Raw genomic sequence first — 17,224 nt, 5'->3', positions numbered from 1 at the left:
AAATCCTAACACAGCCTACAACACGGATGAACCCCAGGACATGACACGGAAGAGAAACACCGCGTGACTCACGCACGAGATCACCCAGCGCGTCAGACTTACGGTCATCGGCGTGGCTGTCGGGGGCTGGGGAGGAAGCCAGAGCTGTCACTTAACAGAGCAGAGTTTCGGCTTTGCCAGATGAGAGGGGACCTGGAGACGAGGGTGGGGACGGCTGCACAGCAACAAGAATGTGCTTAGCGCCACCGAACCGTGCACTTAAAAATGGCTAAAATAAAAAATTTAGTGTTATGTCTATTTTACCACAACTTGCAAAAAAAGAAGTAAAAGAAAAAATACTAAGATGCTGGTGTGGAATTTCTCCTCCTTATAACAATGGAGTCAGAGGATGCCACGGCCAAGACTGTGCGTGGCAGTGTGGGTGAGTCTGCAGTGGGCTGAGGCTTAGAGGGGCCATAGGAGAAGGAGCAGTTGTCACTCTGTCACCCAACAACACCTGGCCTGCACAGCCATCGGTTCAGCCCCAGGACGGATGGGCAGGGAATGGGCTCTTTCCCCTCCTATCTAGCAGAGCCCTGAAATCCCACGGGCCTGCCAGCCCCGAGCGAGACTGGTCTGAGCTCACTGTGCCCTGGGAATGTACCCAGTGCTTTAAATACATCATCTCTGACTCGGAGCAGCCGTGCAGGGAGATGTGATTGTCCCTACGCATCAGCAGAGCTGCCAGGAAGGCTAAGCAGCTTGGCCAGGCCACCTGCGCCCGCAGGTAGGCATGTTGGGGAGGAAACTGTGGCCCCCCAACCAGGGCACCCCCGACCCCCGTCCTCTCGTGCATCATCACCCCAGGTGACAGGTGCCTGAGGAAAGGCTGTTTCCTGAAAGGACGCATCTTGAAAAGGTTGGAAAAAGACCCCACATTTCATGGCATTGTCCACAATAGAATCTACACATGCTGTGCACTCATTGTTCACCACTGTTTACACGCACCACACTCATTTCAGTCTAGAGGGATCTTAGGTTTCTATTGTTGTTTTTTCTGTATCCCTCAAGGTTCTGAATCTTGTACACACACAAGGTTCTGAATCCTGTACACACTGGGGCTTGCCGCAGCGGGGCTGGGAGAGGACCCCACAGGGGACCCCCCCATGGGACGCGAGTGAGGCCCCCCCCCTGCAGAGCTCAGACTCCGCGGGTGGACATTGCAATGGTGGTGCCAGTGGTTTTAACTTAAAAGTTCAACTTTCAATTTCTGTCTTTAGGGAGGGTGCGGCTGAAGAATAGACTTTATTATCCACAAATGACCTTTTTCTCTGAGAAACCCACATAAGAATCTGTATTCTTAGCGAGGGAATATTCCCGTGGGATCATTCAATGCTCACAGAGCACGCGACTGATCTCCAACCGCAGACGCCTGGCAGCACCGGAGGGGCACGATGCTCATTCTGCTTCACCATTTAAAGCCTAAAGACCCGGGCACGGTGACTCACGCCTGTAATCCCAGAGCTCTGGGAGGCCAAGGCGGGAGGATCGTTTGAGCTCAGGAGTTCGAGACCAGCCTGAGCAAGAGCGAGACCCCATCTCTACTAAAAATAGAGAGAGATTATACGGACAGCTAAAAATATATACAGAAAAAATTAGCCGGGCATGGTGGCGCATGCCTGTAGTCCCAGCTGCTCGGGAGGCTGAGGCAGGAGGATCCCTTGAGCCCAGGAGTTTGAGGTTGCTGTGAGCTGGGCTGACGCCACAGCACTCACTCTAGCCCGGGCAACAGAGTAAGACTCTGTCTCAAAAAAAAAAAAAAAAAAAAAAAGCCTAAAGAAAGAGCTGGAAAGGCTAACACACGGTGCAAATAGCTCTTAAATCAATGTTTGGAGACACAATAATCTATACGAGCTTCAAGAAAATGAAGCCACTTCACTACCAGCCGCGCCCACGGGACAGGAAACCGCGTGTCTGGGTGGCAGTTGGGGAGTGGGACTTACCACCGGCAGACGGCCACCGAGGAGAGACCCGCCACGCCGCCGACCAGCAGGGCGCCCAGCGCGATGGACACCCAGGACGCCCGTGGGAGCCGCCCGGAGTCTGGGGCACAGACGAGAGACACCTGGTTAGTGGAGCCTGCGAGGGCCTCGCCCTGCCTGACTCGGGGACACACCTGCACTGCCCTGTCTGGGTCCACTGAGTGGCTGTGCGACCCTGAGCATGTTGCTCAACCTCTCTGTTCTCCAGTGTCCTCTTCTGTAAAGTGGAGATTAAAACGCTGCTTCCCCAGAGAGGCCACACACCGCGGATTCGCAGATGCATGTTTGGACCGTGCCCAGCACACGGCAGACCCGGCTACGCGGTGGGGAAGGTGGGGACGGAGAGCCCAGCCGGGACGGAGGACGGCGTGCGCCGTGGGGACGGCACCTGGGACTCTGTTCTGCTGGTGCACCCCGTCAGAGGACGCCCCAAGTGCATCGCGGCCTGCGTCACCCCAGCGGGGGCATCTTGGGCACCGTCTCTTCCCGCCCAGTCGGGACGGTCACTGACAGGTGACGAGCTGGAGCGCATTCTGTTCCATGTCCCCAAAATCGCCATGGACACTGGGAGGGAGGGACTCACCTATGCAGCTCCTTCCGTCGTCCCCCAGCACGTAGGGGTCGGCGCAGACGCACCGGAAGCCGCCCTTGGTGTTCCTGCAGTGCGCGGAGGGGTGGCAGGGGCGCCGCGCGGGGTCCGCACACTCGTCCACATCTGCAGCAAGGCCGGGGCGGCCAGTGAGGGGGGCTGGGGGCCCGGCAGCCCCCGTCTGTGCGGGGAGCCCCCGCCGGGGACCAGGCCCTCGTCCGGCCGCCCTGTCCACAGAGAGCGGGGACGCAACAGCCGCAAAGCACCGGCCCTGCCGCCCCAGGGCAGCTCTGCTGCCAAGAACCTTCCCGCGCTCTCGGGCCAGCCGCCGTCCTCCCCCCTGCCCTGCGTCCTCCCTCGGCCTCCCGCGTCGCCGTCACTGGCCCCATCTGCGGCCGGGCTCTGACCCCGAGGGCGGCACCTGCTTTTCCTGCCCAACTCCAGACAAGCCCTGGGCCTCGCTGGGCTCCACCGACCTCACTCCGCGCCAGCGCACGCCGGGAAGCAGCTCCGCCCTCAGGGTCTCCGCGGTCCCCCCTGGGGGTCCCCGCAGACCTGGGGTGCCAGGGCCCGCCCAGGAGCCCGGGCAGCCCGGAGGGAGGGTGGGGGTCCGGCTGCAGCGGCGCGGAGGGCTGGAGGCCGCAGGGAGGAGGCGGAGGGAAGGGGCGGCAGGTGCTCTCAGGGCCAGAACGAGGGCTCCTCACTCCGCCCCTCCTCGCAGCGCCTGTCGGGATCCCGTGGAGTTTGCCTCTGAGGCTGCCTGGGCCCAGCTGTGACTCGATTTCCCGTCCTGGCGCAGCTGATGCAGCCCAGGTGTGCTGAGGCGGCTCCGCCCCGTGCTCAGGTGAGGATCCCGCCACCGTCCCTGGCCTCCTGACACCTGAAACCTCTGACCTGCTACTTGATTCTGAGGCTCGTGTTTCCAAATAACTTACTACGCAGCCTTTTCTTCAGGCAATGATTATTTTCTGGCCAGTTCCAGGAAACCAGCAGCAGAGTGTCAAAGAAACCAGGCTGCACATCACTGAACACGTGTTCTATAAACACAGCGTCCCCATGAAACCCCGTGTGCCGCTCCTTTAGGTGGGCTTTGCCCCCCACCACGGGACCCTGGTGCCCCTGCACCCCGAGTCGGAGGGGGGGACTCGCCCAGGGTCTCAGGACAAAAGCAGGACTCAGCCCCAGACTCCGGCCACCAGGGACCCAGGGCACGTGTGGACACGAGCAGCCTCTGTGACCCGTGCGGGTGACACTCATGGGCCTCGCAGGCGGGTGGGGCGGGTCTGCTGCCCACAGCTCGTGCTCCCAGGGGGCTGCGTTCCCGGGGTTCCTGCTCCTGAGGGAGGGTCTGCAGCCCAGGCCCCCCACCGGCCCCCGCAGGTGCAGAGGGTTTGGCTGTGGGGTTGTGAAGGCCGAGTGACAGCTGAGGACAAGTGCGGGAGAAGGGGCTGCCGGCAGGGTGGGGACGTCACAGCTCACACGTCACCGTGGCGATGGCAGCACACGTGAGAGTGAATAACAGGCGAGGGCACTTGGGGGAGTTGGAGCCGTGTGAGTGTCAGCTGTTGTCAATCTCCTCACGTCACGGCCGCTACTGACATGCCTTGTTCATGGTTAACCGTGTCATGGCCTTTAACAGGCAACATCTTTCTTAGATGAAACTGGGCCCGGCACCAGCCCACGTGGGCACAGTGTGAACCGGAAGCTGGAGCTGAGCTGGGGGGAGGAGTCTGCAGCCTGCCCTGGACAGTGGTGCTGTCACTGTCACGGGGAAGAGCTACGTCATCACCCATGAAGGCTGCAGCTCTCCTCTTCCTCATGCCCTGGGACGTGAGAGGAGGCCCTCGGGGCCCGAGTGGCAGTCCCTGGTCGTAGTGGTTCTGGCACGACGGCTGCTCACGTTTGCTGACACGTCCCTTCCTGGAGGTTCCCTCCGAGCTCGTCCACCTCACCCCGGCCCTGGAGCTGAGACTCATCCCCCGGAGAGCGTCCTGCGGCTGCCGCGGCAATCACCACCCACCGGTGGCTCAAAACAACGGAAACTTGCCCTTCACACTCTGGAGGTCTCTAAGCAAATCTGTGTTGGCTGCAAACCTCACTTTCCACAGTGACACAAAACAGTTATTCACATTCATTCACTGCATAACCTCTTGGTAGCAGCTGCTATAAAAGGCCGCAGACTCAAGCTTTTTATCTACTTGGAATTCACAACTTCAAAGCTCTCAAATGAGACTTTATTACAATTCATTTGCTAGCTTTGTTTTTTTTTTTAATCAGGTTTTTATGTGGATGGATTTTAGAGGATAAGTAGGTTTGAACAGAGAAAAGAGCAGCAAATCTCACTTGACGTTTGTATTAAAAATTCAGTGAGGCCTGTCGCTTCCTCTCTGAAGCTGTGGGCGCGTTGATAAACGCATTTCATCGAGGATCAGCCTGAACACGTGTGTTCACATCAGCTTTGCACGGAAGTGAAGTTTCCCATGATGCTATACTGGGTCTATTTTTTTTTCTTGCAATTCTTGATTTAGAAACTTCTAGTGCAGGGAGCAGACACGGCAACAATATTTGTGTACGTAAATGAGTGCATTTATCCCTGGGGCTTTTCCTCACTGAGCTTTTTGTCATTTGTTTCTTTTTAAGGTATTGTATTTTAACTACAGATGTAATAAGTCAAAAACCGGAGAGTTGCACAGACGGAAAGTGAATAATCTCGCTCTGTCTGCCTGTCCCACTCTGCCGTGGCAGCGACTGTCCCCGGTCCCAGCACTGCAAGGCCCTCGGGTTCCTGAAGACACAGCACTAACATGACACATAAATACGTTTCACTGCTTTTAAAAATCTAAATGATTCTCAATATACTCAATACGCCGTCACTTGCATCTGTACTTAGTGGCAGGTCACAGACAGTATCCAGGTCAGCGGACAGACCCCTCGTCTGTGCAGCGCAAAGGTCCCCAGCGTGGGTCCCAGCCTTGGCCATGGCTTTCAAGCACCAACTGTTAACAACAGGTCTGCACCTTGTTCTTTGCACTGCGTATTAATCACGTAATTTAAATCGGAACACCAATGAGTGACACTTTATTCCCGTCCCCATTTTACGTTTGGAAGCACGGACGCGTGCGGAGGCCGAGCATTTGGGGCGGCAGATTAAGGAGCCACTGAGCAGGCCCAGGCACGAGGGCTCGAAGTGGGCAGGCGCAGTTACACTGGGCCCAAGGTGGGTCCCGGGCCCTGATGCGCTCACTGACGGGGCTCCGGTGGAGTGCCGGTTCTGCTCTGGGGCTGGGTTGGGCCCGAGCGCTGCGGGTCTAACAGGCTCCCAGGTGACGCTGCCTCTGCGGCCCGCTGAGCCCACCCCAGGTGCTCCCTCTGGGCATGGGCCCTGGTGCCCTGGGGAGCACCCAGATTGGCTAGAAATGGTCCTTAGTGCAGCTGATCTTGGCGTTAGGGAGCTGCTGATTTTGGAATGAAAAATCAAGGAAGAAAAAGGACAGGGAGAGGATGGGGGGTGAAAAAATGTCAGGAATAGGGAATGATTGTGATGACATTTGTACAGTTGAGGAAGCCGAAGGACACGCCACATTTCAGAGGCCGGGCTGGGCAGTCGCAGTGAGTGACCGCATGACAGGTGGGTCTGCACAGACGGACCACGGGACACGCAGGGTCCCCTCTGCTGGCCCCTGAGCAGGTGTCACTCCCCTGCTGCTCGTACCTGCAGAGCCTCCTGCTTAGAGCCCTGGGGCTGTGAAGTCCTGAGACCAATGGCCACATTTAGGCAGAAGGGACGCAGGTGTGCAAGTGACGTGCACAGCCCAGGGAGGCTCGCGGGATGGAGAGTGTGCAATGTGCTGAACCCGGAGCACACGCCGCCTTTCTCGACTGCGGCCACACAGGAAACCAGGAACCTCGGGGGACGCAGGCCTGTCAGGTGTGCACAGGCCCTAAGCCACAGCAACCCGGAAACTTCCACGTTGTTAGACTCTTGCTACCGAGGGATCAGCTCCAGAGCAGGACAAGCTGGGACAGTAGAGGTGGTGGCTGGATTAATAACAACTATGGACAACGGCGGGGCTCCTGGCACGTGAGGCTTCCGGAAAGTTCTCTGGGAGAAGTGTGCTCTCTGTTGTTCTCTGGGGCGTTGTGTAACGCTATTCCTTGTCCGTTATCATTCATGACCAAACGCCAAACACAGCTGGAGCAAAAACTAAAAAAGTTCGACGTTGTTTTTATTTCTGCTTGCAAACCAGCTATATTCTTGCCTGAGTTCATCTCTCTCTTCAGACACGTCACCGCTGCCGCTGGTCACGAGTGGCCCAGCTGGGCCCCGAGTCTGACGCCGACCCCTCCTGCAGGCCGCCCCGAGAGGACTGGCCGGCCTTCCGAGTGACTGCTGCTGGAATGTTCCTCCACCGCCCCGCCCCAGGCGATTCAGGTTCTGTCCTGGGTGTCTTTGAACTCGTTGGCATACACTGGCCGCCTGACACTGCGGCCTCCCCTTTGGGGGGTGTCACCTGTTTCACAGAGCGGTCAGGTGGGACCCAAGGACTGGGCTCTGCCTCGAGGCCCTGCTGCCCGACACACGTGGCCCCCAGGCACCCGGCTGACACCCTGGAGAGGAGGGGCTCAGGGCACGTATCTCAGTGTGTCCGGCAAGTGACCTCCCCCTTCTTCCCTGTCCCCCGAGCGTGAGGGAGATCTGGAGAGGAGCCCAAGGTCGTGAGGAGGCTGTGGTCACAGGCTTGGAAGTCACCTGCCCAGTGGTGGAGGTGGCCTTATTCTGTGGGTTCCTGTGCCCTCCCCAAGCCTGGAATCCTGTGGGCCGCGATTTGGTGCAATTGTGTCGATGCGTCATTGTCCAGACAGATGCTCACCTGGGATGTGGCCAGCCACGAGGACAGCCCTCTCCCCAGCCCAGAGCACCCTGGGCAGACAACCGGCTCAGAGGCACGTTGGTGACAGAGACTCAAGGACATTCATTCTTAATTTATGTCTGAAGCATGCAGACGTTTTGTGATTGTCATTAAAACACACACCTGCTGACCGACTGACCTTTGCAGGTGGGGGGCTGGGAGTCCCACCCCCGCTGGGTGCAGGTGATCTGTGCTGGGCCGTGGAGCTGGTACCCGTGGTGGCAGGAGAACGCCAGCACGCGCCTCCCGGACTCCTCGCACAGCGCGAAGTCCCCGTTGTCCACCTTCCCCGGGAGGCCACACTCGTCTGCGGAACGTGCACAGGTCAAAACGCAGTCAGACCCCCAGAAAGGAAAACCACGCACTGGGCATGGCCAGACTGTGTCCCCAGAACTCACGGTTCCTTCTGACCTCCCGGACCCTGGATTGACTGTGTCCGGAGACACGGGCTTCGAAGGGGGTTCGCTTGTCCTCTGTCCCCCTGTGCTGGAGTGAGCGTGTGTGAAGGGGTGTGTGTGTAGTGTGTGTATGTGTGTGTCTGTGTGTACGTGTGTGTGTCTGTGTGTACATGTGTGGTGTGGTGTGTCTCTGTGTGCCTGTGTGTGTGTGTCTGTGTGTATGTGTGTGTCGGTGTATATGTGTGTGTGTCCGTGTGTACATGTGTGGTGTGCTGTGTGTCTCTGTGTGCCTGTGTACATGTGTGTGTCTGTGTGTACGTGTGCGTGTGTGTCTGTGTTAATGTATCAGTACTTGGGAGAGGCCCCCAGCCCCTGGGGAAGGGCTGCCCACGAAGAGGACCGTGACTCGCTCTTTAGCTCCTACGTGGAGCCGTCTCACACGCACACAGCTGGAGCCTGCGTGACAACAGAGTGTTTCACTTCGATTGAGATTTTTGAGGTGTAACTTGATCCGCATCATAAGCATAGAACAAAAATAAAGTCAGGACATCTGCTCTGTTAAACTAAATCCCAAATAACCTTCAAGTTCTGGGTAAGTCCTACGTCTTCCCAGAGACTTCTTTCCTATAGAACCAAACGCGGATCCCTGTTTGCTGTTAAAAGTGTGTGATCTTGCCTGCTGCTCCCCACGGGGTGACTGCGTAGGGCTGTGCGTTTGTGGCGGCCGCAGGGCGGCAGGTGCCCTGGATCCAGCTGGGGAGGCCGGGGAGCCGCTGGACGCCCCCCACCTGCGCACAGCACAGACCCGGCAGCAGGGGGCGGCAGCCCGGAGGCTGGTGCCAGGCTGGGGGTGCACATCCCCTCACCCCGAGCACCTGCACGGCAACACGCAGGTGTCCTTGCCTGGGGGGCCAGGCTGAGCGACGCTCCCCAGACCCCGGATTCCCGCCTCCCTTCAGGAGGACGCAGCCGCACCCGCCAGGCCCCAGAGGACGCTCGGCAGGGCGCGGGGCTCTGTCTGAACAGCCCAGGTCTAAAGCCGGTTTCTAGGGGGAAGTGCATTGTGTCCTTGTGCCGTCTACGCACTGCAATGCCGTGTGAGAAGAGGCGCAAGTCACCTTGAGGAAACGTCTCCCTCCACACGTCCAGGCTCAAGCCAGGGACGTTCTCGCAGGACTCAAAGTCCTCGGGGAATTTCCCGACGCGGAAGGCGTCGACGGGCACCCGGGCGAGGCCGGTGTTGTCGCAGATGACCCTCGACAGCGAGTGTTTCCGCAGCTCGCGCCTCTGCGCCTCCGTGAAGACAGGGCCGTGCTCCCACCAGAACCTCCGGAGAGAGGGAGAGCAGCGTAGGGGGTGCGCGGGGACCCCCTGGGCAACTCCCTTCGGAGCTCGCACTGAACACCCGCCGCCTGCTCCGTGCGGACTCGCCGACCCTTGGGGGTCGGCCCAGCCGGGGGCCCCACTGAGTACGGGGTGGGGGCTGGGGGGTAGAAGGTGCCAGCACACAGGGGAGGCGTGACGCAGGGCTCCCCGGCGACCGGCCGGGTGCGGGAACCGCGTGGACAGAAGAGGTTCTCGGGCCGTTGTCCTCATGGGCTGGGAGCACCTGCCGTGCGGCCTCACTGGGCTGCGGGGACAGCGGTGTCAGAGACGGGGAGCGACGGGGCCCCCAGCTGTTCCAGCAGGTGCTGCCCCCACTGAAGCCAACGCCCCGCCCTGCCCACCCCCAGTGAGGCACAATGACTACCAGAGAGAGGGAGAGGGAGAACTGGATATGTGCGGATTATTAAAAAATAAAAAGAAAACTTTTTCCCATTGTTTTTGTCTGTGTGGTTCCCAAATCCCAGCTCGTCACGCGCACGGGCTTCCCCTGCACACGCGGGCGGCGGCAGACACGGAGCGGCAGGGAGCAAGGACAGGGAGCAAGGACAGGGAGCAAGGACAGGGAGCAGGCGGGGCCCTGGCGGGCGTCTGGCCTGGAGCCCCAGCTGCGGCTCAGTCTCCACCGCGACGCTGTCAGAGACGGTCTGGAAACGCAGCTTGTTTTAGCAGCCGCCTGCCTCCTCGTGCGGTTGGACATGGGAAACTGAGCAGTCGTCTCACTTTTAAGCACTGGGGCTGTGCTCCGTGCTCTGTGTCCGCTGACCTTTGTAACTGGCAGCTGCGCGGCCGAGGAGACCGGCGGAGCCTCCTGCCCGAATGTTGAAACTTGCAGCCAGAATTTGAGCCCAGAGCCGGCTGCTCCTAGCACAACCCGGGTGACAGCCATCCCGGGTAGGAAACGGCAGAGACCCGGCCCAGGTACCCACCTGTCGCCGTCCCTCAGGGCCTTCATTTGCTTCCCGATGACACAGGCGAACAGGGGGCCCGTGCGCGCCCCGGGGAGGAAGTTTTCGGCCAGGCCGCCCAGCCAGACGTCGATGTTGTCCGGATGCTTGTACAGGGCCATTATCTTGTCGGCCACGGCCCCGTCGGCCACGGCCGCGTGCAGGTGGGCGCGGGTCTCCAGCCTGGGCAGCCCGCAGAACTGCCGCCACGCGTTGTAGCCTGCGGAGGAGGAAGGGCTGGGGCCTGTCCCTCCCCGAGATGTGGGGTCCAGGCGGCCCCCGCACTCCCGCCCACCCAAAGCCGCACGTGCGGCGCTAGGGTCCTGCGACTCCCCAGCCACGGAGAAGCCACTGCACTGCCCTCTGCCCCGTGGCCTTCACCAGGCTAGAACGTTCCGGCAAGACCTCAGGGCTCTCGCTGAAGAGCTTGTCCCTAAACGTGCTGGGAGAGAGGGCAAGACGGCTGCGTCCCGGACGCTAAGGCATCACCGGCCTGCGCTCAGTCTCGCCCCGCAGAGCCGCAGAGCCGCTGTGCCGAGGGGCGTGGCCTGCCGTGCCAGGGGGCGTGGCGTGGTGTGCCAGGGGCGTGGCCTGCCTGCCGAGGGGCGTGGCCCGCCTCGCAGGCACGCAGGTTCAAGTGCGCTTGCTGGCGGGACCCGTGGGTAACTGGGCTAAGCGGAGCCCTGAGTGAGACGTTCTCTGAGAAACTGCAGGTGCTGCACAAGCCTACAAGGTGTGGAAAGGGGCCTGCAGAGAGCCCTGGAGGACTCGCCTCGCGGCTGTGGGAAGTCCTGGTCACAGCCGGGCCTGCCCCCGAGGGGGGTCCAGGACGGCACCGACACTCCACGGGAGGCACCTCTGAGCTCCAGGGCACACGGGGACGGGACGGCAGAGCCGCACGCACCAGCTGAGGAAGCCAGGACAGGTGCTACGTGCTGGCCACGCGGGGGACGACTCCGGCGCCCAGAGCAGGGCGGTGTGAGGCCTTGGGGCCGGGGAGGCAGGGTCGAGGCCACGGCTGCCGGCCCAGAAGAGACGTCGCTCACGCCAGGGGCCAGGCGGGACCGGGGAGCTGGCGGCAGAATGACCTCTGGGCCCCAGGACAGGGGGCTGGGGCCGAGAAGGGGGGACATTCTACCCACCCCCGGAGCTCCCGGGACACCAGACAGATCTGTCACTGTCTGCCCAGAGGACTCCTGCTCCCTCCCCGGGGACTGGCTGTTCCTCAGGCCTCTTTCTGCCACTGTGTGGTCTGGGGGGGGGGCGGGGCGGCCGTTCGGTGGCAGGAACTGCAGTGTTTGGGAGCCCTTTGCTTACAAGCTGGCTGGGATTTGAGACACATCTTCCCTTAGGTCAGTCCCTGAACGAACTGGCCACTCAGGTGGGCGGCGCATGGGAGGGGCCCCCAGACCTGGCAGGCCGTGGTCGCGGCCCCTCTGCAGGTTGATGGATGCCAGGTCCAGGGTGCTGGAGTTGGGCAGCACGAAGAGCCTTTCTGTGAGCTCCTGGTTCATCAGCTGCCCCTGCACCTGCAGCTTGGCCGGGCTTGCGAGCAGGCCTCTCACCAGCGGGTCCAGCCCACCTGGAAGACGCCACGCAGAGGCAGGGGCTTCCACCGAGCCCTGGAGAGGCAGGAAAGCTCACTCCTACAGTGCATTCATCCTTTGCAAACGTCTTTGGGTACGTTTGTGAATTCACCCCATGGGATTCCAGTTTCCCAAACATCCTCCCTGCCAGTGCTGGTGGACTAACCACTGAGCTGGCTCCATCTAGCGGCTCGTGGAGGACGGACCTCGGAACCAAGGGGCCCTGGAGGGAGGCTGGCAGACACTTGAGGGTTTTATCTTGCTTTTTAGCAGCAGAAACGCTACAGCCAGAGGAGCCCTCTGCGGAGCTCTAAGTTCCAGAACAGTAAAAGGAGAGAATCAGCTAAGGGGGGTCAGGGCACCTGGGAACCCCTGTTCCACCAGCTCCCAAAGTCCTCACAGGAGACGGATCAGTTGCCCCTCAGGGGCTTCCCCCAGGTGGCATGTGGACCCCCAGTCACGTGCAATGTGACTCAGCCTCAAGGGGCCCCCAGGGCACCACCTGGGCAGCACAGCGTGGGGCCCAGTGATGCCAGGCTGAGTGTTGACCTCTCTGACAAGCTCTAGATGGGGTCACAGAGCCCTCTGCCAGCCACTGTGCCCCCACTCGCCACTCCAGAGTCAATCAGCTTTTGAGATGGGGTTAGAAGCTTCCAGATAGACACATGGAACCGGGAAAAGGAACAGGAAGAAAGGACCAGAGAAGCGTAAGAACAGCCCTTCTGGAAAATGCACCAGGGAATTGGAACGTTTTCTTCCCAACGACTCACTTTGGAAGGTAACCTGACCTCTAACCCTCTAACGCTGATGGCGTGGACTGTAGCCACGGAACAAGCACGATGCCTAAAGACACAGCAGTCATGGCAGTGCTTGTAGCGCACAGTAACAAACGGAGATTTCCACACCCAGGTTTTAGACATAAGGGTGAAGAGTGAACCTGCACCTGGAATAGTTTATCCAGCGGATTCTGAAGAATTTCAGCAACGTGAGAGAGAACATTTTTGATGAACACTTTGGCCTTTTAAAAAGCTCTGAACAAATTTATTTTCCCCACAAGCATTGATAACGTGGACAGCGCCAGCCCCACGCAGATGCACAGAGGGCACATGCACCTGCCCAGCTCCCAGGGCGAGACCGGTCACAGGGAGGAGGAAGAGTCTGACCACAGACCTGGGGCGGCAGCGCTCACCTTCCTGGATGAGTCTCCAGGGGTTGAAGAAGGCATCCCGCAGGTGCAGCCTGGGGAGGTCGGGGTGCTCCCGGAAGTGGGCGTCGAGCCGCCGCACCAGGGGATGCACAGCGGCGTGGCCGAAGCGGAAGGCGGCCGTGGAGAACACGTTGGACACGGTGGGGTTCACGGTGGGGTTGTAGCCATCATAGGGACCCACGTGCTGCTCAAAGGCCTCGGGGCCCAGGATCTTGGGGACATAGTCCCGCAAGGTGATGATCTGTGTGGAAAGGAAGGCAGGTGAGCATCCGAGCGGGGGCAGATTTTCAGCGAAGCCCAGGATGAGGGTTGTGTCACTGCTACAGAGAAGAAGGGATGTCCCTGGGCTGATGTCGCTTCACAGAGGTGTCACAGGAGGGGTCACGCCAGCCGGTCAGGGGAACAGGCCAACACATCTGCCGGCACAGGAATGCCAACCAGTCCCAGGAAGCCCGGAGCTCTCAGCATTTATGGGCCTTGACGGAGTGTGTCAGAGACGGCCCGGACACCCTCCAGGTGGGGCCTGGGCAGGGCGGGGTGCACCACGTCAGAAACATAGAACATTCCCAAGACAAACTGTCTTCTCCCCTTCCCGTCCCCCACCTAGGAGCGATCCACCGACACCCAGACAGAAAACATCAGTAAGAAATCTGGTCACATCAAGGACTCCTGGGCCCAGAGGCTCCAGATTGAGACCAACTTGAATTCTAATCCTGCTCCCGTATTTCTTGGCTGTGTGACTAAGAGCTTCATTCAGCCTTCCTGAGCCTCTGTTTTCTTATGTGGAAAAGCCGCATTCAGAGTTTTTGCAGGAACAAAAGACATGCACAGGTTTGTGCACATAGTCTGTTATGCAATATCATACCCGGGTACAGCACATAGTAAATACGCACAGCGTATCAACACGTGGGAGTAGTCAGGAGCTGGGAGGTGCCTGCGTGACCGGCCCATGGCGTGGCACTAGGGAGGCACCATGTGGCCAGTTTGACTTGAAGTCTGTGAATGGGTTTTCTTGCCCTGCAGTGAAGGCCTCGAGTTGAACTTCTTGAAAATGTTTTTTGTTCGTTTGTTCCTGTGGATACTGAGGAGGTGCGTTTACCAGGCCAGCCACAGACCAGCCCCCAGGACGGGGACGGCTGGTGGCAGAGGTAGCATGTCAGTAGGGACACCTGGGTCTTCCAGGTGCTGGTGATGCTCGCTGGGCCCAGGCGCTGTGTCCCTGGCTGGGTGACCTGCAGCTGGGAGCAGTTTCCTGTCAGTATTATCATACAGCAACAACGCACTTGACTCCAGGAGCTTCGTGGGGATCAAATCAGAGCACATTGTGCGGCGTGGAGCTCTGTCAATGGAAAATCACCGCACAATCAAAGGGTCTTGAAATTACTCTTTGATGCGTGGTCTTAGGAGAATTGTGTAGGAGGATTCTGCTTTTAGATTTAACAATGTTTTTTTTCAGCCAGAAAAATCAGTGTGAAATTGTTTTGGTGTTTGTGGGGAATATTTTGGTCAATATGCCTCGAGTAAAGTGTAGCAGGAGCAATTCTATCCGGAAATGTGAGTCTTACATTGGCTTCTCAGTTCAGGAAGGCAAGCAGAGTGTTTAAAAAATAATAAACGTCATTTATATACTTGTCACACATTCGTTCCAAGTGATAAAATGCATTTTCTAAGCACATAACTGGGGACTTCTGGGGGACCAAGGTGGCGGGAGTTTTTGTTTCCCGGCGTCTGCCTCCAGCTGAGGGACCCGGCCCAGCCCTGGTGGCCCCTTCACCTCTGAGGGCCGCACATGCGGGAGGCGAAGGCTCCATCCAGACGTCCCCAGACTGGCACTTCAGTCCCCTATCGGCTCCCCCATGGGTGAGGAGTCCATGTCACACACCGGCATTTGCGGAGTTGTGTCCTCAAGGAAGCACCCAGCAACAGGAGGGTTAATGCCAGGTGCGGTGGGGCCATGGGGTGCCCAGAACTCTCTGGCCTGACCGCTGGGTGCCTGGACCTACAGGCAGCGGGGAGCGGGGGAAGAAGCCTGCTCCACCCACGGCCCTTCGCAAACTCAGGCGAGACTGAACCTCCTCTGTAGAACGGGGTTCGCACCCCCTTCCCCTAGGCCACCGCGCACTGAGGGGGGTGTCAGGTGCCCACAACGGGGCACAGCAGCGGGAACTGTCTGTACAGCCACTCAGTCCTTCATACAACCCAGTGAGAGCAGTAAAGCCGGCAACCGTATTTTACAGCTGTAAGTAATTTCCTCCCACATCACACAGTGAATAAACGGCCAGCTTGAACCCCCATTCAAAACCCTCTGATACAGTATTTAAAGTAGTCGTAAATGAAGAGAGATTTAAAACAGTCTCTCAGTTTAACTTGCTAATTCAGAAATCTCACACAGAATAAGTACTTTGTTTTCTCCATTGTTTCCAAAATACACAAATATCAGCATCACTGGTGCCCACTCACCAATGAAGATTGTTGGGATAACTGTTAAATGAGCTAAAATCTGGGAGGCACTTGGAATGGCACCGCTGTGTGGCTGAGCTGCTGTGGCTGCTGCCGGCGGCGTCCTGGATAACCCCGGCCGGCCCGAGAGGCTGGACGGCTCGGACAAGGGGCCCGGGAGGGTCCTCCGGCACCGGGTCAGCCCTCACCCCCAGGAGGGGCCCACGATCCCGCGCCGGCCTGTGCAGTGCGCCCAGGCTGACTCTGCGCACCCACAGGGCACCCGGGGCTTGGCCCGCAGCCCCGCGCGTGCGCGTACCTGATGCAGGGCGCCCACGACCTTGCGCGCCTCCTGGTAGGCGGTGTCCGCGCTCCAGTGCGCGTTGAGGGCCTTGAACGCCGCGGCTAGGCGGTTGTGCTCGCGCAGCCACAGCGTGTGCAGCGCCGTCAGGGAGGGGACCTCGCTGGCGCGGCCTTCCCCGGCCAGGAAGCAGGGGGCACGGGCCGTGCCGGGGGCGCCGGGCTCTGGCGCGCAGGACGGGGGCGCAGGGCGCGGCGCGAAGGGCAGGTAGGCGCGGCCCGCGTCCCGGTGGCGCACGTTGACCCGCAGCAGCCCCTCGGCGCTGGTCCAGTTCCGCAGCTGCCTCTCCGCGGCGGGGGTGCTGCCGTACACCGTGGAGGCGTCGAGGAAGGACGTCAACCCGTTCATCTGCTGCCGCGGGTTTGCCCTGGACAGGTTGCCCAGGAGCGAGCCTTGGTCCCCGGTGCCACAGGCGGCAGACGAGCGGTAAAAAGGCAGACAGGCGGGGCGTGCCCCTGGGGCGTTCTCAGGGAGCTGTGGGGACAGGGATATCCAGGTCACCTAGGGCTAGCGCCTTCTGTGCCCTCCAGACCTCTGCGGTGTGGTCCGGCCGCCCGCCCTCTACGCCTTCTAACGGGGTCTCTTGCCCCGGGGAGGCCAGACCCGGAGCGGAGTGTCCCCTCCTACAAGCCCTCTCCTGCCGGCTCAGACCCTTTCAGACCGACCTCACCTCTTACCCCCTCGACCCGCCCTGGCTGCCTGGAATCCCCACACATTTGTTTATTTTCCGGCTTTTTCCCAATGGTCTGGGCTTCCTTTAGGAGCGCAGTGGGCAGAGTTACTGGGTTTGGGGGCACCGTCGTTTAGCGGAGAGACCATTGTAGGGGAGTGTGGAGCAGGGGCCTAGCTCATCTGTGGATCTAGCTCATCTCCGGACCCATCTCCGGGCCTAGCTCATCTGTGCTATGAGAGCTAAGTTAAAGCACGTTTGGCCGCATTTCCAGGTTTCCTGTGGCAAGTGAGTCCCACGAGGCTGGGTGTGACCAAGCTCCGGGAATCACAGGGCGCACACGTCCGTCCAGCACACCACCTGACACGGGTGAGCCCAGGGTGGGCCATGCCCGGGGCTGGCCCTGGACCTTCCCGTGGGCACCCGTGTCCCACCTGTCCTTGTGCCTTTGAGATTTAGGGCGGTAAAGTAGCCTGCCCAAGGTCACAAGGCCATAGTGGTTGGACAGACTCCAGACAAAGGCTCTTGCCTACTGAACAGCACTGTCTTCTCACAGAGTTACCTCACTATTAGGAGTGACGGTGAGTAAAACGCTTCTCTATCAGCAAGGCACAGGGCCGGGCACTGAGACCAGTGAGGCAGAGCAGGGGCCCCGGGACAAGTGCGCGGCCACCAGCAGGGTGGGCCACCCACGGCTCCCCGGATCAGACTCC

The 17,224-nt window shown here is 59.8% G+C and overlaps 1 protein-coding gene across 3 annotated transcripts in view; it reads right to left on the bottom strand.

The window, feature by feature from the left end:
• Positions 1-1,978: 1,978 nt before the first annotated feature.
• The window catches only part of TPO (thyroid peroxidase), a 34,401-nt gene continuing 19,155 nt past the window's right edge, over positions 1,979-17,224 (bottom strand). For 2 of the 3 annotated variants that reach the window (XM_045548958.1, XM_045548959.1), the window contains exons 8-11: positions 15,800-16,315; positions 13,024-13,282; positions 11,660-11,830; positions 9,530-10,468 (exon numbers count right to left, since the gene is read on the bottom strand). In XM_045548958.1, the coding sequence (XP_045404914.1) occupies positions 9,708-10,468; positions 11,660-11,830; positions 13,024-13,282; positions 15,800-16,315 (1,707 nt within the window). In that variant the 3' untranslated portion in view covers positions 9,530-9,707. Of the gene's footprint in view, positions 2,083-2,604; positions 2,737-7,659; positions 7,828-9,036; positions 9,246-9,529; positions 10,469-11,659; positions 11,831-13,023; positions 13,283-15,799; positions 16,316-17,224 lie in introns of those variants that run through there. The other variant, XM_045548960.1, reaches the window with a different exon arrangement.

Source organism: Lemur catta, chromosome 4, assembly GCF_020740605.2.
Source record: "Lemur catta isolate mLemCat1 chromosome 4, mLemCat1.pri, whole genome shotgun sequence".
Taxonomy (NCBI): domain Eukaryota; kingdom Metazoa; phylum Chordata; class Mammalia; order Primates; family Lemuridae; genus Lemur; species Lemur catta.
The sequence above is the reverse complement of the archived record's forward strand: the minus strand, read 5'-3'. Positions and strand labels throughout refer to the sequence as shown.